The sequence below is a fragment of the Triturus cristatus genome, chromosome 8 (assembly GCF_964204655.1).
Source record: "Triturus cristatus chromosome 8, aTriCri1.1, whole genome shotgun sequence".
Lineage (NCBI taxonomy): Eukaryota > Metazoa > Chordata > Amphibia > Caudata > Salamandridae > Triturus > Triturus cristatus.
In genome coordinates, this window is record NC_140591.1 from 1,005,280,301 (window position 1) to 1,005,295,779 (window position 15,479).

General features: G+C 42.0%; 1 protein-coding gene across 25 annotated transcripts in view; it reads left to right on the forward strand.

Annotated features, from left to right (window-relative positions):
- The window catches only part of MBNL2 (muscleblind like splicing regulator 2), a 501,363-nt gene that overhangs the window by 434,639 nt on the left and 51,245 nt on the right, over positions 1–15,479 (forward strand). For 7 of the 25 annotated variants that reach the window (XM_085622558.1, XM_085622564.1, XM_085622548.1 and 4 more), the window contains 2 exons: positions 328–422; positions 1,332–1,402. The exons of 5 other annotated variants lie outside the window; for them this stretch is intronic. In XM_085622558.1, the coding sequence (XP_085478684.1) occupies positions 328–422; positions 1,332–1,358 (122 nt within the window). In that variant the 3' untranslated portion in view covers positions 1,359–1,402. The remainder of the gene's footprint in view (positions 1–327; positions 423–1,331; positions 1,403–15,479) is intronic. 13 more of the 25 variants (XM_085622561.1, XM_085622570.1, XM_085622557.1 and 10 more) reach the window with 2 other exon arrangements.

A 15,479-nucleotide genomic window follows, 5' to 3' on the forward strand; every position in this document is an offset into this window, starting at 1 on the left:
CATAAGTGTGTGTCCGAGTTTACATCATAAGGTCAAATTAATCAGAACTTTGTTTCTTTCTGCTTTGTATTTTCTGGGAATCATTGATTTTTATTTATTATCTTTTTTTTTTTACCAACCTTCTTTAATTGTACTTGTAATAAGCTATTTTCCCTTTTTATTTCTCTCCCATGCTTTCTTGCTTTGCATTGTGATTGCATGCCATCTGCTGGTTTAACCCGTGATGGCTTGCTGCTGCTGTGTGATATTCACCATGCCAAATACCACTTCTATTGCCATAATGCTACACCCTCCTGTTCATTGCTTCCATGGTTCCCCTCCTGAAAGTACCCATGATGCACAGCGCTACGTCTGCCACTGTCTCTGCAGCAACAACTCCTGCAACAAGTGTCCCCTACGCCGCAGCAGCCACAGCCAATCAGGTTTGCTCCTTTTAAAGCTTTCTTTCACAAATCCCAAACTCTAAATGAGTGCTGATATTTAGAAAAAAAAATTCTCCACGAGAATTTTTTTTTTCTCCATGTTTACCCATCAATTTTTTTTTTAAAACTAGTCTGTGGGCCATTGTTAATGGACGGGCTGCACTTATTTAAAGTTACCTTTTACTGCTTTATGGATGTGGTTACCTTTTGTGTCGCATTGTTTGTTTTTGTTCCTAAAACCTTGTGATTAACAACATGGCTGATATTGGGCTAGAGTCATCTTTGTTAAATCAATATGCCTTCAGTTTTCCATTTGAACTATAGGAATTTAATAAAAATGAGTGTATGTGGGAGTTTGTGTGTGCAAGGTGGTCTGCATACGCCTGAGAGCCTGTCTGGTTTTTTTTCTTTTTCTTTTTGCAGATGAAATTTCCATTCTGACAATAACTCTTGGCCCATTTCCCACAAATCGATTAGTTCATTCTCAGACTAGGACTGAGTTTTGGAATATGTTTTATGATCAAGCATGTATGGCTGGATTGAATTGGAGCGAAACAGACTAGGGTAATTTTGTGAGGCAGGGATGTCGTGTCTGAGCTAATTAGGATCAGGATTACTAAAATAAACAAACTTTTAAGAATGGAACACGTGCAAGCAAAGCGGCTCTAATCTGTATCTCGCACTAGTACATAATGTAAAATGGGTAGCAGGAGGTCCCGTTGCAATGCTTAATCATCCGGCATGAGCTATTCGTCAGTATGTAAGATGTGAAGTTTTGTAGGTTTGACACCGCTCAAGGCAATGAATATTGTTTGTGCTTAAATTAGATATAATTGTGCACTCTTAAGGTGCTCCTGTTCTAAAACCAGAGTTCAGTGCAATGAATTTGTACTTGTTTCTTTCTTTAAGCATTTTTTGATGGAGACAGAATGGTGAAGAATGACATTTGGGATAGGACAGAAGTACAGGAGGCAGCTGATGTAGGTAGTATTCAATACATTTTCTGTGCTGATGTACAACAGTTGTGCGCTAGATTTCAGATGGCACAACATTTATACTATGCTTTTCGTGCAACATGCATATGTCAAAATGACTTTTAAATCGGATAAGTAGTGAACCGGGAGGTTCTTCAGTAGAAGATGTTAAGATTTAGGTGAAAGACGATTGGTTATTTTAGGAGTAGAACTGGAGGATAATGTGGAAATAAAGTAAAAATTGAACGAGCTTTTTGAAAAATGTTTTTACTAATAAAGCATGATCGCTTTTCTATGGCAGTGTAATCAAGTCGTACTTCTTTGAAATGCTTAATTCCCAATTGTCTGTTAATTATTTGGATAAAAGACTCTAAGAACCCCTTTTGAATGTAAAAAGCATAAATTGTACATGCATAACTTGTGGACACATTTATATTCACACTACATTCTGAGGCCAGTCCGACGGCAGGCTCGCATAGTAGGGATGAGGCACCTCAAGGGTTTTTTTGGCTGTGTAAATCTGGCTTCAGCAGTTGAACTAGCATCCTTCCTCACGGATCTGACCAGGAGGGCGCCTTCTGCTTTTGTGCTTACATTGGGTTCACGCTGATGCACTAGAGTAAACGTGAGAGGTTGCATATGTTTGAACAATCTAACTTGGATTGAATGAGAAGTTACTCCCACAACAAATTGTTTTGCTGGTCGTTCGATTTTGAAAATAAGTAGTCATTATGGAGCATCCTTTTCCTTATGCATAATCTTTAGCGTACATTTCATTAATGTAAATTGTCCGTCGCCATGTATATTTGTGCACTACGGATACACCTCGTTTTTCTGGATGTTGTATAGGTTTTTACTGTGGCAGCAGTAGGTAGGCGCTGCTGCTTGGGGCACTCTTCCCAAAGGTGGCATGAATATTACCCGTAGCTGTAGTTCATCATGTGGGGAGGCCAAGGCCGGTCCAGAAGGACCAAATCTATACCAGATTTCTGACATGTCCCCAAAAGATACATTTACAGATAATTTAAATGACTCACAAATTAAGTGGTTCTCCAGACAATCCGGCAAGAATTTAGCCCACAAGGGCCTACAATGCATACTTCTGGTTTATGTGGTCTCTTCAATTGAAAGGAAGATAACAGTATTGGGAATAAGTGAAGAAAGTGCAGCCTAAAGAGAACTGGACTTGCAGGTAAATAACCAGTTTGGTGTTTGAATAGCATAATGTTGGTCAGTGATATCAATTTTTCCAGACTCTCAGGAAATACGTTGGTAGTGATGTTTGCATTCAGACTTTGATGTATTCTGCCTCCATTTGTGCGTAGTTATACTAAAGGGTAGACCCCAAATCACAGAGACCTGGGTATGAGAATATAGTAAAAGATGGTCCCAGTAATCTAACATCAGAAGGCGTTAGTAAAACATGATTTATATTACTCAGAAAATCAAACAAAAATAAATTAAAGAATGTTTTGTTGTAACAGTGTTATTTAATCACACTGAACATGTATCTCAGTCACAGAATACATTTGAAATGGCATTTGGAGTGCCCGATCGTGAAGTGACGCAAGGGATAAGGAAAACTGAGTGATTTGGGTTGAAAGTAGTGAAATACGTGAAAGTTAAACAACGCATTACACAATTTTACTATTCATTCGGCATATTTCACAGCCAAATAGTAAGACAAATGGAAATATTCATATTGTCTATTACATAGCCATGTAATACAGTAGACCAGGTACTGTTGAAAGTATTGCATCAAGGTAGTGTCGACGTTTCGACCCCTGTGTGAGTGTAGGTTCCTAAGAGCCTTGCTAGCGGGGTCTTCCTCAGGACTGGCGTGTACGTGAAGTGGAAGGGGCACCTAAGGGTGTAATATAAATGTGTTGAAAAATAAACTATCGCTAACTAAGAAACATAACACATGAAAGTGTTCAAAAGGCCGTATTTACCGTGGTTAAAACCAGAAGGCCCTCCCAAGAGGTTCAAGTGAGGATTGGTGGGCTCAAAGGCTCCAGGAACTTATGATTGGGAGAGAGCGAATGCCAACCGCAATATCAAGGCGTCGGTCAAAAAACCTATCTATATTGAAAATAGTAAATATATACATATAATCAATGGTGTTCTTACTTGGGATAAGAGCGTGGTCCTCATAGGTCCAGAATTCATTAGCAGAATAAATCTGTTATCTATATTTCACTGTCCATTACTTATTGAAAAGGTAGCCTCAAGTGGCTATTATCTAAAACAGACGACAAAGTGAACAGGAATATTTTAAAACACACACTTCAGGATCGTGGTTTCTCTTACACTAATAAAGTGCTCTAATACATTGGTAAAAGCCGTAATTATATCCCCGAGAATTTAGACCAAATATATTTTTATTTTCTAGGGTAGAGAAATAAGGGAGGTAATAAGCCAGCTTTCTATTTAAAGAACATGACTCACCGCATCCGTCGGTTGAGTTCACGTCAGGAAGATGAAGGGTTGTCACGGTGCTCGATCTGCAGAATCAAAGCAGAAAGCCTCACCCCCATTAATATTCAAAGGAAGGAATCTGGGGCCGCCGAGGAAGAAAAGGAAAGGTGGGTGATACTCACCGCTACTCGTGTGGCCTCCTCCTCTCTGATCGGAACCTGAATACACAAGCGGGGCGCCTTACTTGGTTTTAAAGACCCGCGGTCTGCTGAAAAACGCCGCGTGACGTCTCGCGTATTGCATACGTTGAATGCCTATGCCTGACTAAGCGGAATGGAAAAAAGACTCCGCTGCTCCTTTCTCTCTGTAGTGTGTTGGTCATATGTCAATGTGCTCATTGTTTACACAACATCGTCAACATTTGCAACCATAATAAATTTTCGTTGTAGGATCTTATTACATTGAAGCATGCTTTATTGGCACATATTGCATCACCATCTGCTTATGTTTAAAACAATGTGGTAATAATGCTGAGCGTAAGGGTTATGAAAGACAGATAAGCTATCTATCATCAAGCCTTTGTATTTGCCATCATATAACGCCAGACCATCACAGCACGGACCCAACTCCATAAAGTATTAGAAGGATTTATGAAGATATTTTTTCATTATAGCATATGAGCCTCCTTTTGTTAGCATCCCACTGTGCCCATATCGACCACACAACAAATATGAATCTCCAGCCCCTCTTTGAATTGACTGTCTACTGCAGTTCCCTTATCTAGCTCCACCCTGGCATGGTCAGATGAGCCATTCATTCTGGTCGTTGTACTGAAGCAAACACCTTTTCATGCGTGAATATGCAGCTTTGTCCAGTCCTCCTGGAGTGGTTTTGTACCACACACACAGGCTGTTCTGCTTAAAGCAGTTAGGACCCTGCAGACTTGCAATACACTGAGCTATTGTTCTTGCAGTTTTACTGCACGTTGCCCTTATTTCCCCTGACAATATGCTACATTACTAACATGTAGTTAGCATTTTTTGTGAGGAGTTCAGACTGTCACCCTATCCTATAAGTTGCCCTTCAATCAACTAGTTCAGTGCAATGCTCGTTTTTAGAGACCTAGACTATTTTTGTGAACGTTAGATTTTGATCCAGAGCCAAAGTGAATGGCAGAAAAAGGAGGAGCCGGGAAATAGGAAAACGATGACAATAGGAGACAAAATGGCTGGAAAAGAATCTACAACCGAGATAAGACAAGAAGATAGTGGAAGACAAAGGCATGAGGTAGAATCACAGCTAGTCAGCCTTGATATTTGAAAGCTCTTGCATTTCGCATGGGTGGACTCCTAATAAAAGAAACTTTGCCCCCTCCACTTATTGGGTTATACCCATTGAGAATTGATTTAATAACCTGTGCTCAAAGAGGTTGTATGTGTTTCTAAAGAAACAGATACTTTGTTTGTGACAAATTTTTCTCCTCATACCTCTTTGGATTAATTTTTCTCTATGAATGTTTTTCCCCAGCTTGACAAAACCAATCTAGAGAAAACGGTTTTCAAGAAAAATTCCCTTCATTTTTTTTTAGTGATTAGAGGGGGTTTCATCCCCTTAACACTCCCATTTTTGTAAGGTTTTCCCCCATGACCTCCTCACTGCTCAATCAGTCAGGGGTTTGTAAAGCGCAGCTACTCACACGTGAGCGTCTCAAGGCGCTGAGGGGGCTGCTGATCCGTTCAGTCCAAGAACCAGGTCTTGAAAATCCTTCCTGAATTGAGTCAGCTACGGGGAATGCCTGAGGGGCAGGCTGTTCCAGGTCTTGGCGGCGAGGTAGGAGAAGGATCTTCCTCCGGTTCTGGTTGTGTGAATCCATGAGACGGTGGCCAGGGCAAGTTGGGCAGAGCGAAGTTGTCTGGCGGGTACGTGGATTGATAGGCGGTGGTTCAGATACGCTGCTGCAACTTCGTGGAGCACTTTGTAGGCATGTGTGAGGAGTTTTAAGGTGATTCAGTTGTTTACTGGAAGCCAGTGGAGTTGTTGGAGGTGTTGAGTGATGTTGCTGCGGCATGGGATGTTGAGGACCAATCTTGCTGCAGCTTTTTGGATGTTCTGTAGTTTTCTGAGCTGTTTTTGATTGATGCCGGTGTGGAGTGCATTGACATAGTCAAGTGTGCTGGTGATGAGTGCATGGGTGACCGTCTTTCTGACTGGATTCAGTCGGTATCCATCTCAATGTCTTTCAAAGTAGGAGGAGTGTGTGGAAGCAGGATGAGGATACAGCGTTGATCTGGCGGTTCATTGTGAGCAAGGAGTCCACAATGTGGCCGAGATAGCGTGAGTGGTCCGTGGGTGTGGTTCCCAGAGTGGCGGTCCACCTGGAGTCGTCCCAGGCAGAAGGGGTGGGTCCCAGGAATAGTACTTCGATCCTGTCCGAGTTGGACTTGAGGCAGCTATCTTTCATCCAGGTGGCCATGGCTTTCATCCCACTATTGAAATTGGTTCTGACAGATGTGGATTTGTTGGTGAGGAAAAGGATCAGCTGGCGGTCGTCTGCACAGGAGATTATGTTGTTTCTGATGGCTTTGAGGGAGGCCATGAAGATGTTGAATAGGGTGGGGCTTATGGAGGATCCCGGGGGCCCTCCGCAGCTGATCTCTGTAGGTTCTGAGAGGAATGCATGTAGTCTGACTCACTGTGTTTGGCCTGTAAGTAAGGAGTGGATCAAGTCCTGGGCCTTGTTGCGGATGCCGGCCTCGTGGAGTCTCGTGATTAGGGTGCAGTGGGAGACGATATCGAAAGCGGACGAGAGATCCAATAGGATGAAGTCTGCAGTTTCGCTATGGTCGAGGAGGGAGCGGATATTGTCAATGGCGGCGGGAAGTGCGGTCTTGGTGCTGTTTGCTTCAGAAGCCGGATTGGGAGATGTCCAGGACGTAGACCTCTGCTTTCTTTAATACCCGTGCATCTTGTACCCTTCAACTTTAGCCCATTTTTAATTTACTTTTACTACTCTCCCCAACCTTTACATCCCCCCTTTAATTCCCCTTTTACTCCTTTCTGCTCTTTTATCTCCCCTACCCTTTCTTTAATACCCTTACGTATTTACCATTTCTCTTTACTCTCATTTTTAATTTAATTTTATTTCTTCTCACCCCTTCCATGTTTCTCCATTCCATATTTCCCCACTACTTCCACCTTTTACTTACCCTTCCTTTTCTTTAATGCCCAAACGTCTTGTACCATCCTGCCTAACACTTTTTTTAAAATACTTTCCCAAAAAATGCATACAGTGCCCTTTCATGCAGTGTTAAACTTTGCTCTTCCTCTCTCCTCATTGGGGAGCAAGATGGAATATTCTCTAACTAGAGCAGACTTGAATCTGCCTTGAAATTGCTTCTGAGGTACTGCAGTTGGTAAGTCACAGGATTATTGCTGCTAACATAGACCGAAGCTTAGCTCGAATTAAAACAGTAACAAGAATCTTTTAAAAAGAATGATTAATTCATAGGGGGGTGCTTGCACAACCTAGAGCACAGAAGGTTGAATAAGGTCGTGGTGCACTAAAGTTGAACAGGCGCGTCAACAGTACTCTGTTCCACAAGAACAGCTGTCCAATGTTGTTGTCACTTCCTGTTGTTGATGATTGCAAGTATATGAGCAGTGGCCCATTTTAATGATCCTCAATGTATGCATGTAACCCTCTGTGCATGGGTTATCTGGGCAAATGACTTCCGAAGCAAAGCATGTTGCATCACTGAGCAGCAGTTTTTTAGGTCTCGCCTAGGCAGCGCACATGCGCTGCTCTAGGAGAGGGCCTTTAGCAATCGGTCTTCACTTTTGAAGCACTCGTGCTTGTGGCGCAATCCACCTTGCGGGCAGCAGCGCGCATGGGCCATGTGTTTGTAGTGAACGTGGCCACGCCGCTGCTTGCTCCCGCAAGGTGGATGCCGCCACAAGCACGAGTGCTTAAGCACTCGATGCAGATATGCACGCGCTTGTTTTATTTGCCAATAGCCGAGAATTTGTTCTTTTGTTCTCGGGTGTCGCACAGACCATGCCAGCTTTTTTTTTCTGCATAGGCTACTTTCCCTAACACAAGCTCCAAATGTCGGTCGAATGGCTTGCTGTTTCGAGAAGGCTGAGGAGAACGTGACATCAGATGTGCGGGGCAGCCGTAGTGCTCGGTGCCTGAGCTGAGGCGGGACTGAAACCAATGCCATCACGGGACCTCATGGTTCACCTGCTCTCCATGCCTCCATTCACAAGAGATGCATATTCACGTGACATGATGATGGCAAACGGTGTCCCGTGATTTGCCCAATCAGAATGTTGAGCTAGGACAATAGGCGGGTCCGGCGCTGAAAGCGAGAGCTTGCGTATAGTTATGAAGTTTGGCTGCTCGTACCGCCTTCTACAGTGCCACTGCCTGCAGCCTCATCAGATTATGGCGCTTGACTGCGTCCAGACCAGAGCGGGGCCGCCGAACAGTTTGGTGCCCATGCTGCCTGCCTCTCATGATTCCTGCACGAGTCTGGAAGGACCGCGGCTGCAGGGAGAGAGTATGGTGCCACTGCAGTAGGTTGTACCAACAAAGAATTTTGCACAGGTTCAGTGATGCTTACTCTCTGCTTTTATTTTGCAGTTGTATTAGCTTTTTGTGGTTTTTAATCCAGATGTTCATAAAGCCGGTTTTGGTTGTTTGTGAATTACCACACCACACTAGACTATTACCGTGATGGGAGGGTTTCATTTTTAGGTCTCGCCGAGTCAGCGCGCATGCGCTGCTCTGCGAGACATTTTGTAGGTGAGTTCTCAAAGTGCTACTGGCTGGCCTAGCGCTTGCGTTCACGTGAGCGTGCACGAGCGCAGCCGGCCACCATCTGTCTTTAACCCTCGCAATCACTTTCACAAAAGTAAAGAAATAGAAAAAAAACATCTATTTCTTTACGTTTGCTATAATCGCGGCACTGGTGCTTAACTTTGAACATTAAAAGTAAAGTGCGGGTGCCGCAATTATAGCAAAAGTAAAGAAATAGAAAAAAAACCTATTTCTTTACTTTTACTATAATTAGGGCACCCGCGCTTTACTTTTAATGTTCAAAGTAAAGCGCCGGTGCCTCGATGCTTGTTTGCTCTTTATATATCGCTCATGGCAAGTGTGCTTTTTGGCTACAATTTTACGTCCTCTCAATTTGAGAACTTAAAAGAAGGGAATATTATACTTACATCAGTTAGGTTGGGCGGCAATCTGTTGCACAAATGCAGAATTAATCTTTTTTGTGTAATTCTGCGTAATCTCTGCATTTTAGGGTAATTCCATGTGATTACTCAACATAAAATTATGAGAATTACGCACACCTCTACTAGTAACACAGCCCCTCATAAGACCACCCCAACTCAGTTTGTGCGCCCAGAAGTAAAGATTTTTTTTTTTTCATTTACAGCACTGCCCATATAGATTCATGTGGATTGTGCGGCGTACAAATCGTGCACATCCACCACAATTTTGTGCTTTTTTTGTGCACTGACAAAGTGTGATACTGGACGTAGTTTAGCTCCATCCAGTAACTGACCGACTATTTCCTGTAAAGTTGGATAGGCAGCGGTTAGATGGAAGAGTAGGCCCTCAGGCTGAGTTTATATTCTGACACACTTTGAACGGCAAACATATTTTGGGACACAAAAAGCATGTTTGCTGCAAACGACATGCTGCTATATAGGGGCAAATCAGTACATTTGCATCTAATGATAAGCTAATAATGTGGGACAAATGAATACCTTTTCTGCATTTCAGAATGGGTATTTTGATAAAATAAGAGCAGTTAATTCAAGTAATCAGTGGTTTTATGACAAGTATAATTTATGGAAATGACAAGTATATTTGCTGTTCTAACTAACTGCTATTGATATAATCACTGCTTTTGTTCATGCAAACATTCAATATGGTTGTTATCCAGAGTGTTTTAAGGTGCACTCTCCAATGGTACTGCACACTACTTGGTTTCTCAGTAACCATGCTTGTGTATGTTGGCGAAACCTTGTGGTTTTTTGTTTTTTTTACTTTTAGGATATTCTTGATCCATTTCATTTTCTGATATTTTTTCTGTAAAGGTCACGTGATTTCCCTTCCTGGTATGGAAATCACTTTGTGTGTGACCTCAAATAAAGCATGCCAGCCCCATGGTCAATAACAAAATTAATTGCATTGTGACCCCTGACATACACAAGCATTAGCATAGCCAATAGGTCTCGCTTTTGGGACCTTATAAGTATTTAGTTAGGCAGCACAATATCCTTGGTGCAACAATATCAACTGTTGCATGGCTAAAAACTTATAAGGTCCCAAAGGCGAGACCTATTGGCTATGCCAGTGCTTGTTCTAGGGGCTGTATGAATTTTTGATTGAGGGCAATAGTTACGTACACTATGCTTGTATGGTGGGTCAAATATTACCATATTGGCTACAAACCTCGCTTGAAAAGTATACATTTAAATAAGAAACACAGGGGACATAATGGAAAGAGCTACTTATCAGGCCATCTAGACAGTACAGTCCAAGTGCTACTAGCTGTATGCAAGTGGCAGGATACTACGTACGTGTGTGTGTGTGTGTGTATATATATATATATATATATATTCACTGAAAAAACCATAGTTTTCAGGGGCGTTATAGCTTGTTGCACATTTCACTCGTACAAAACCATAGAAATTCCCCCGTTATAGTTAGTTCAGCTAACTATAACTTGCGCGCCCGCAATGCACAGCTGATGTCACATATTGCATCACTCATGACATGGTCAGTGACATCACTCATGACATCACTGATGACATCATCCTTGTGATAGAGTGGCAGACCTCCTCTCACTCTAATATAGCCTTTGATACACACACTCAAAAATACAAACTAACATTTTCAAAACAATGGACATACCAATACCAGTTACAACACACCTATTCAGTAATTCCAAGATCTACACACACATCCACTCATTCACCAACAGTCCAGTCACTCATACATGTACTCACTCATCATATGTACTCCTACACATCCTGTTACACACCGCCACTCATCCATAGTTACTCACACACATAGTCACACATGCAAACAAAGTATCAAACATCCATTTACTTGCATATACAGTTATACACACACTACCACACTTACTTCTACAGAAACTTACACATACTTACTCTCTTAAACAATCACTTATAGAAACACCTACTTATTTGTACAGGAACTCTTCCAATCTCTCACTCACATATACACACCAATACTCACATAAACTAGTTAAAAACATATGTAGTTACTCATAAAGACACTATTGAGACGTCATTCACTCACTAACACACCCATACACACACTCATCCACCTATACAGTCATGCACACAGTGAGTCACTCATTCATGCATCTATGCACTAAATAATACCCCCCGAACCATACAGACACTCACACTCATACTGAAAAAACCAACTAATAACCCATATAGACACTCGTAGCTACTCACCAACCCATGCAGCCACTTATACACAGTGAGAGACTGATACAGATATTTACATATTTAAACATTACTCACTAACCCATGTATTCACTAAGATGCACTTAATCAGTCATACAATCAATTTTACAAAACAATCATCCATTTAGACACTTGTATACCCATTTATTCTTCCATCGACCTTGAGATATACATATATAAAACATATTTAATTTTCAGAAAAACACATTCACTGGATGATATCAGTGATGTCACTGACCATGTCATGAGTGATGTAATATGTGACGTCATCAGCAGTGCATTGCGGGCGCCCGAGTTATAGTTAGCTGAACTAACTATAACGGGGAATTTCTATGGTCTTGTACGAGTAAAATGTCCAACTAACTAGAACGCCCCTGAAACCTATGTTTTTTTCAGTGTATTTCTAAGGTTTTTTAAATGCTAATTTCTAACTATAACGTGCCTGAAACCTATGGTTTTTTCAGCGAAAATATATATATATATATATATATATATATATATATATCTATATATATATATATATATATATATCTATATATATATATATATATATATCCAGTCCTGTCATATGCAGAAATGACCGGCGTAGACTCCGAGTATGAAGCAGGAAAGGGTTTATTTACAAAAAGAGGGCCACGACGCATTTCGACGGCAAGCCGCCTTTGTCACGACGACGGGCATCACAATAGGCAGCAAGTATATGCCGAGTTACTCAAGAGGTTGTAAGCATAGACATAGAAGTGTAAACCTAGGTGACTTTACATTTCTAAAGTATAATACATGGCAAAATACTTGAATACAAAGTGGGCACAATTACATAAAATTAATATAGTGAAAGGAAAAGCAAATGGGGGAAACAAAATACAAACCCTAGGCAAATAAATATGTATGTACCCAAGTGTCAGATCAGAAAAAAACAGACTTTCTTTTTCTTAGTGACAATATATACATCCTAGTTGAACTTCTCAAAATAATATCAATACACTTGACAGTAAGCAGTGTTCATATACCCAGTAAGATTTTAAATTGGAACTCCATAATTTATCTGCTAAAGATGAAAAATAAAAAATGTATGCAGTGATTGTGAAGGATAATATAGACGCGTAAATTGCTACAAACAGCGCTAACGGATATATATGCATCAATTTTGCTACAACATGATTCGTAAATGAGTGAAAACCATTAATGGAGTTGTAACTAAAGTAGCGCCTTAGCAAATAATGCCCCAGTGGGCAGTGGTAGCATGCTTTTACTATACACTACACTATACTGTCACAATATTAAAGAAAGCGGGTAATTTGAATCATCACAAGGGCATACTACGAACTGAACTTTCTGAAAAAGTAAAAAGTCACGGAGAAGTAAATTAGAGAGAAGAGAAAAGAGTGAGCCTGAAGTAAAACGGAGAGCTGGGTAGGGAGCAGGACAAGCAGAGAGGACTATAGGTGTACGGACAGGGCTTCATCAGCATTCATACCATGAGGAATTTTAGTATTGAACAGAATGATATACTTAGATTCTAGTCTTCGGAGTGCTAGTTGTCTATTCCCTCCTCTAGGATTTTTGGGTACAGTGTCAATCACACAATAGAAGAGATCACTCGCATTCCCACCATGGTATTGGTTGATGTGTCTCGCTACTGGGTAATTGGGGTCCTCAGATGTTGTAAGATACGGACATTAACAGGGTGGATGGTACTCCCTATATAGCGTTTGTTGCATGTACATTGCAACATGTACACAGCAAACTCACTCTTACATGTGAAAGTTCCCCTTATAGTGAAAGGAGAGTGTCTTAATGGGGTGATAATTTCTTTGTTATTGGTACCATGCCGGCAAGCTTTGCATTTTGCACATTTGGAAAAGCCCTTATTAGTTTTCAGCCAATCTGTGCCTTTGCTGACACTGGGGGTATTGCGCACTAGCTCTTGACGCATCGATTTGGCTCGCCTGAAGGAAATAGGTGGAATTCTAGGTACTTTTTGTCAAGAACAGGGTCATTGCGCACAATTTGCCAATGTTTGTATAGCGTTTTGCGCAAAATACCATGATAGGTATTAAAACCTGTTATCAATCTTGGAGTCCCTGTCTCATAGGTTTTCTTTTTTTTCTTTTTCAACACTTTAGTATTATGGAACAACAGTTCTTTCCTAGTGATGTTTTCGGCTTTGGCGTTGGCTTTGCCTAAGGTGCTGGCACTGTATCCTCTAGATTTCAGCCTATTGAAAAGTGTATTAGTGGCCTTAGTTAAGCTACTCTCTGTGCTGCAGTTGCGCTTCATACGAAGGCACTCTGCATAGGGGATACTTTCCTTAAGTTAAGTTTGGTAGGATGGAAGGATGGAAGCTACTGAAGTGTAAAATTGAGTTTCCTGAAGTGGGCTTTCTGTATGTTCTAGTTTGAATGTTTCTGTCTACAATATAGACCTCTAGATCTAGGAATTGGATACAGGACGTGCTAGTGTGACAAGTAAAGGTAATGTTCAAAGAATTTTCATTGATCTCTCTGGAAAAAGTAAGAGCAGATTCTTCCGTACCCTGCCAGAGAATGAAAAGGTAGTCTATGTATCTCGCATAAATATATTATACTATGTATACATGTGAAGATGTCTCGGTCTGCCTGTTTGCCTCGGTGGCACAGAAAAAATGGGTGGAACTGACGTCAGCACGCCGACGAGGTTTTCTTATGGCTCAGATGACATCATACGGTGTCGCGAGCTGGGCCGTGCTATTATGACGTCCTCGTCGACCTGGGAGAGCTAGGAAAGAATTTCAGTGGAATGCTGGTGCAGGGGATATTCACCTAAGTGTTCAGGCTAGTCCTTTGGGAGCAACTTTTTATGTTTCCACTCCCGAAACCAGTGATCCGAGGGCAGAGGCCCTACAGATGGCACACGAGGTGGGGTGCCCAGTCGTGTGCACCGGCGGGGCAGCGAAGTGACCGGCACAACAACCCACAAAAAAGGTAACAAGGCACTGAATAACACAGGATCTACTCTTTGTATCTGGCAGGAACAACAAAGTTAAAAAGCCCTAGCACCAGAATGTAGAATTAGTGCTACAACGGTCTTCAAGAGGACCTACGATGCCGCTTCTGCCTCCCATACCCTGGAGGCGGCACATGGGTCACACAGTACGGTCATACTGTGGTGGGACGCACCCTCGCTGACCTCTCATGGCACTTCTCCACACTTCAGGGAGGACGTTTTCCATTAGCTATGTTTTCTGATGACGTGTCGCGCCGGCCCCTTCCAACAACAGAACTCCTTTAGATCCAAACAGACTCTTCCACTTTCTCACCGGAAGTGAAACCAGGCCACGCGGACACTTTCACAATACAACAGCTGGGACTGCACTTTTCGGTAAAGAAAAACACATTCCTTACTCCTAATTATTCAAATAAACGTCCCACTGAAGAACAGGGGCCAGCTTCGATCGGTAAACAGCCGTTACAATGACTTTTTTACTTCGCGATACCATTACAATGCATGCATTACCACGCATGCGTTGTACATCGCAAAGTCATTATTACACATTTTTTTAGAACGCATGGTCCTTTACCACGCATGCCTTTACAACAAATTTTGTTGTAAAGGTATGTATGGTAAATGACAATGGGTTCTAAAAACATGTAGACAATCCACGTTGTAAGGAAACAGAGGCTGTTCCGTTTCCTCACAGCGACGTGCACCGCCCCTCAGACGACGTGAAGCAGGAGAGGGGAAACACGAGGAGTGAGAGGTAAGAGGGGTTGGGCATGGGGTGGGTTTTTCTTTTCTAGGGTTTAGGGTAGTGTAGTGGTGTTTGGGTAGTGTAGGGGGTCGTGCTGGGGTAGTGTTTTAGGGTTTAGGGTAGTGTAGTAGTGTTTGGGTAGTGTAGGGGGTAGTGTTTTAGGGTTTAGGGTGGTGTTTGTGTAGTGTAGGGGGTAGTGTTTTAGGGTTTAGGGTAGTGCAGTGGTGTTTGGGTAGTGTAGGGGGTCATGCTGGGGGTAGATTTAGTGTTTAGGGTAGTGCAGTGGTGTTTGTGTAGTGTAGGGGATCGTGCTGGGGTAGTGTTTTAGGGTAGTGCAGTGGTGTTTGTGTAGTGTAGGGGGTTGTGCTGGGGTAGATTTAGGGTTTAGGGTAGTGCAGTGGTGTTTGGGTAGTGGAG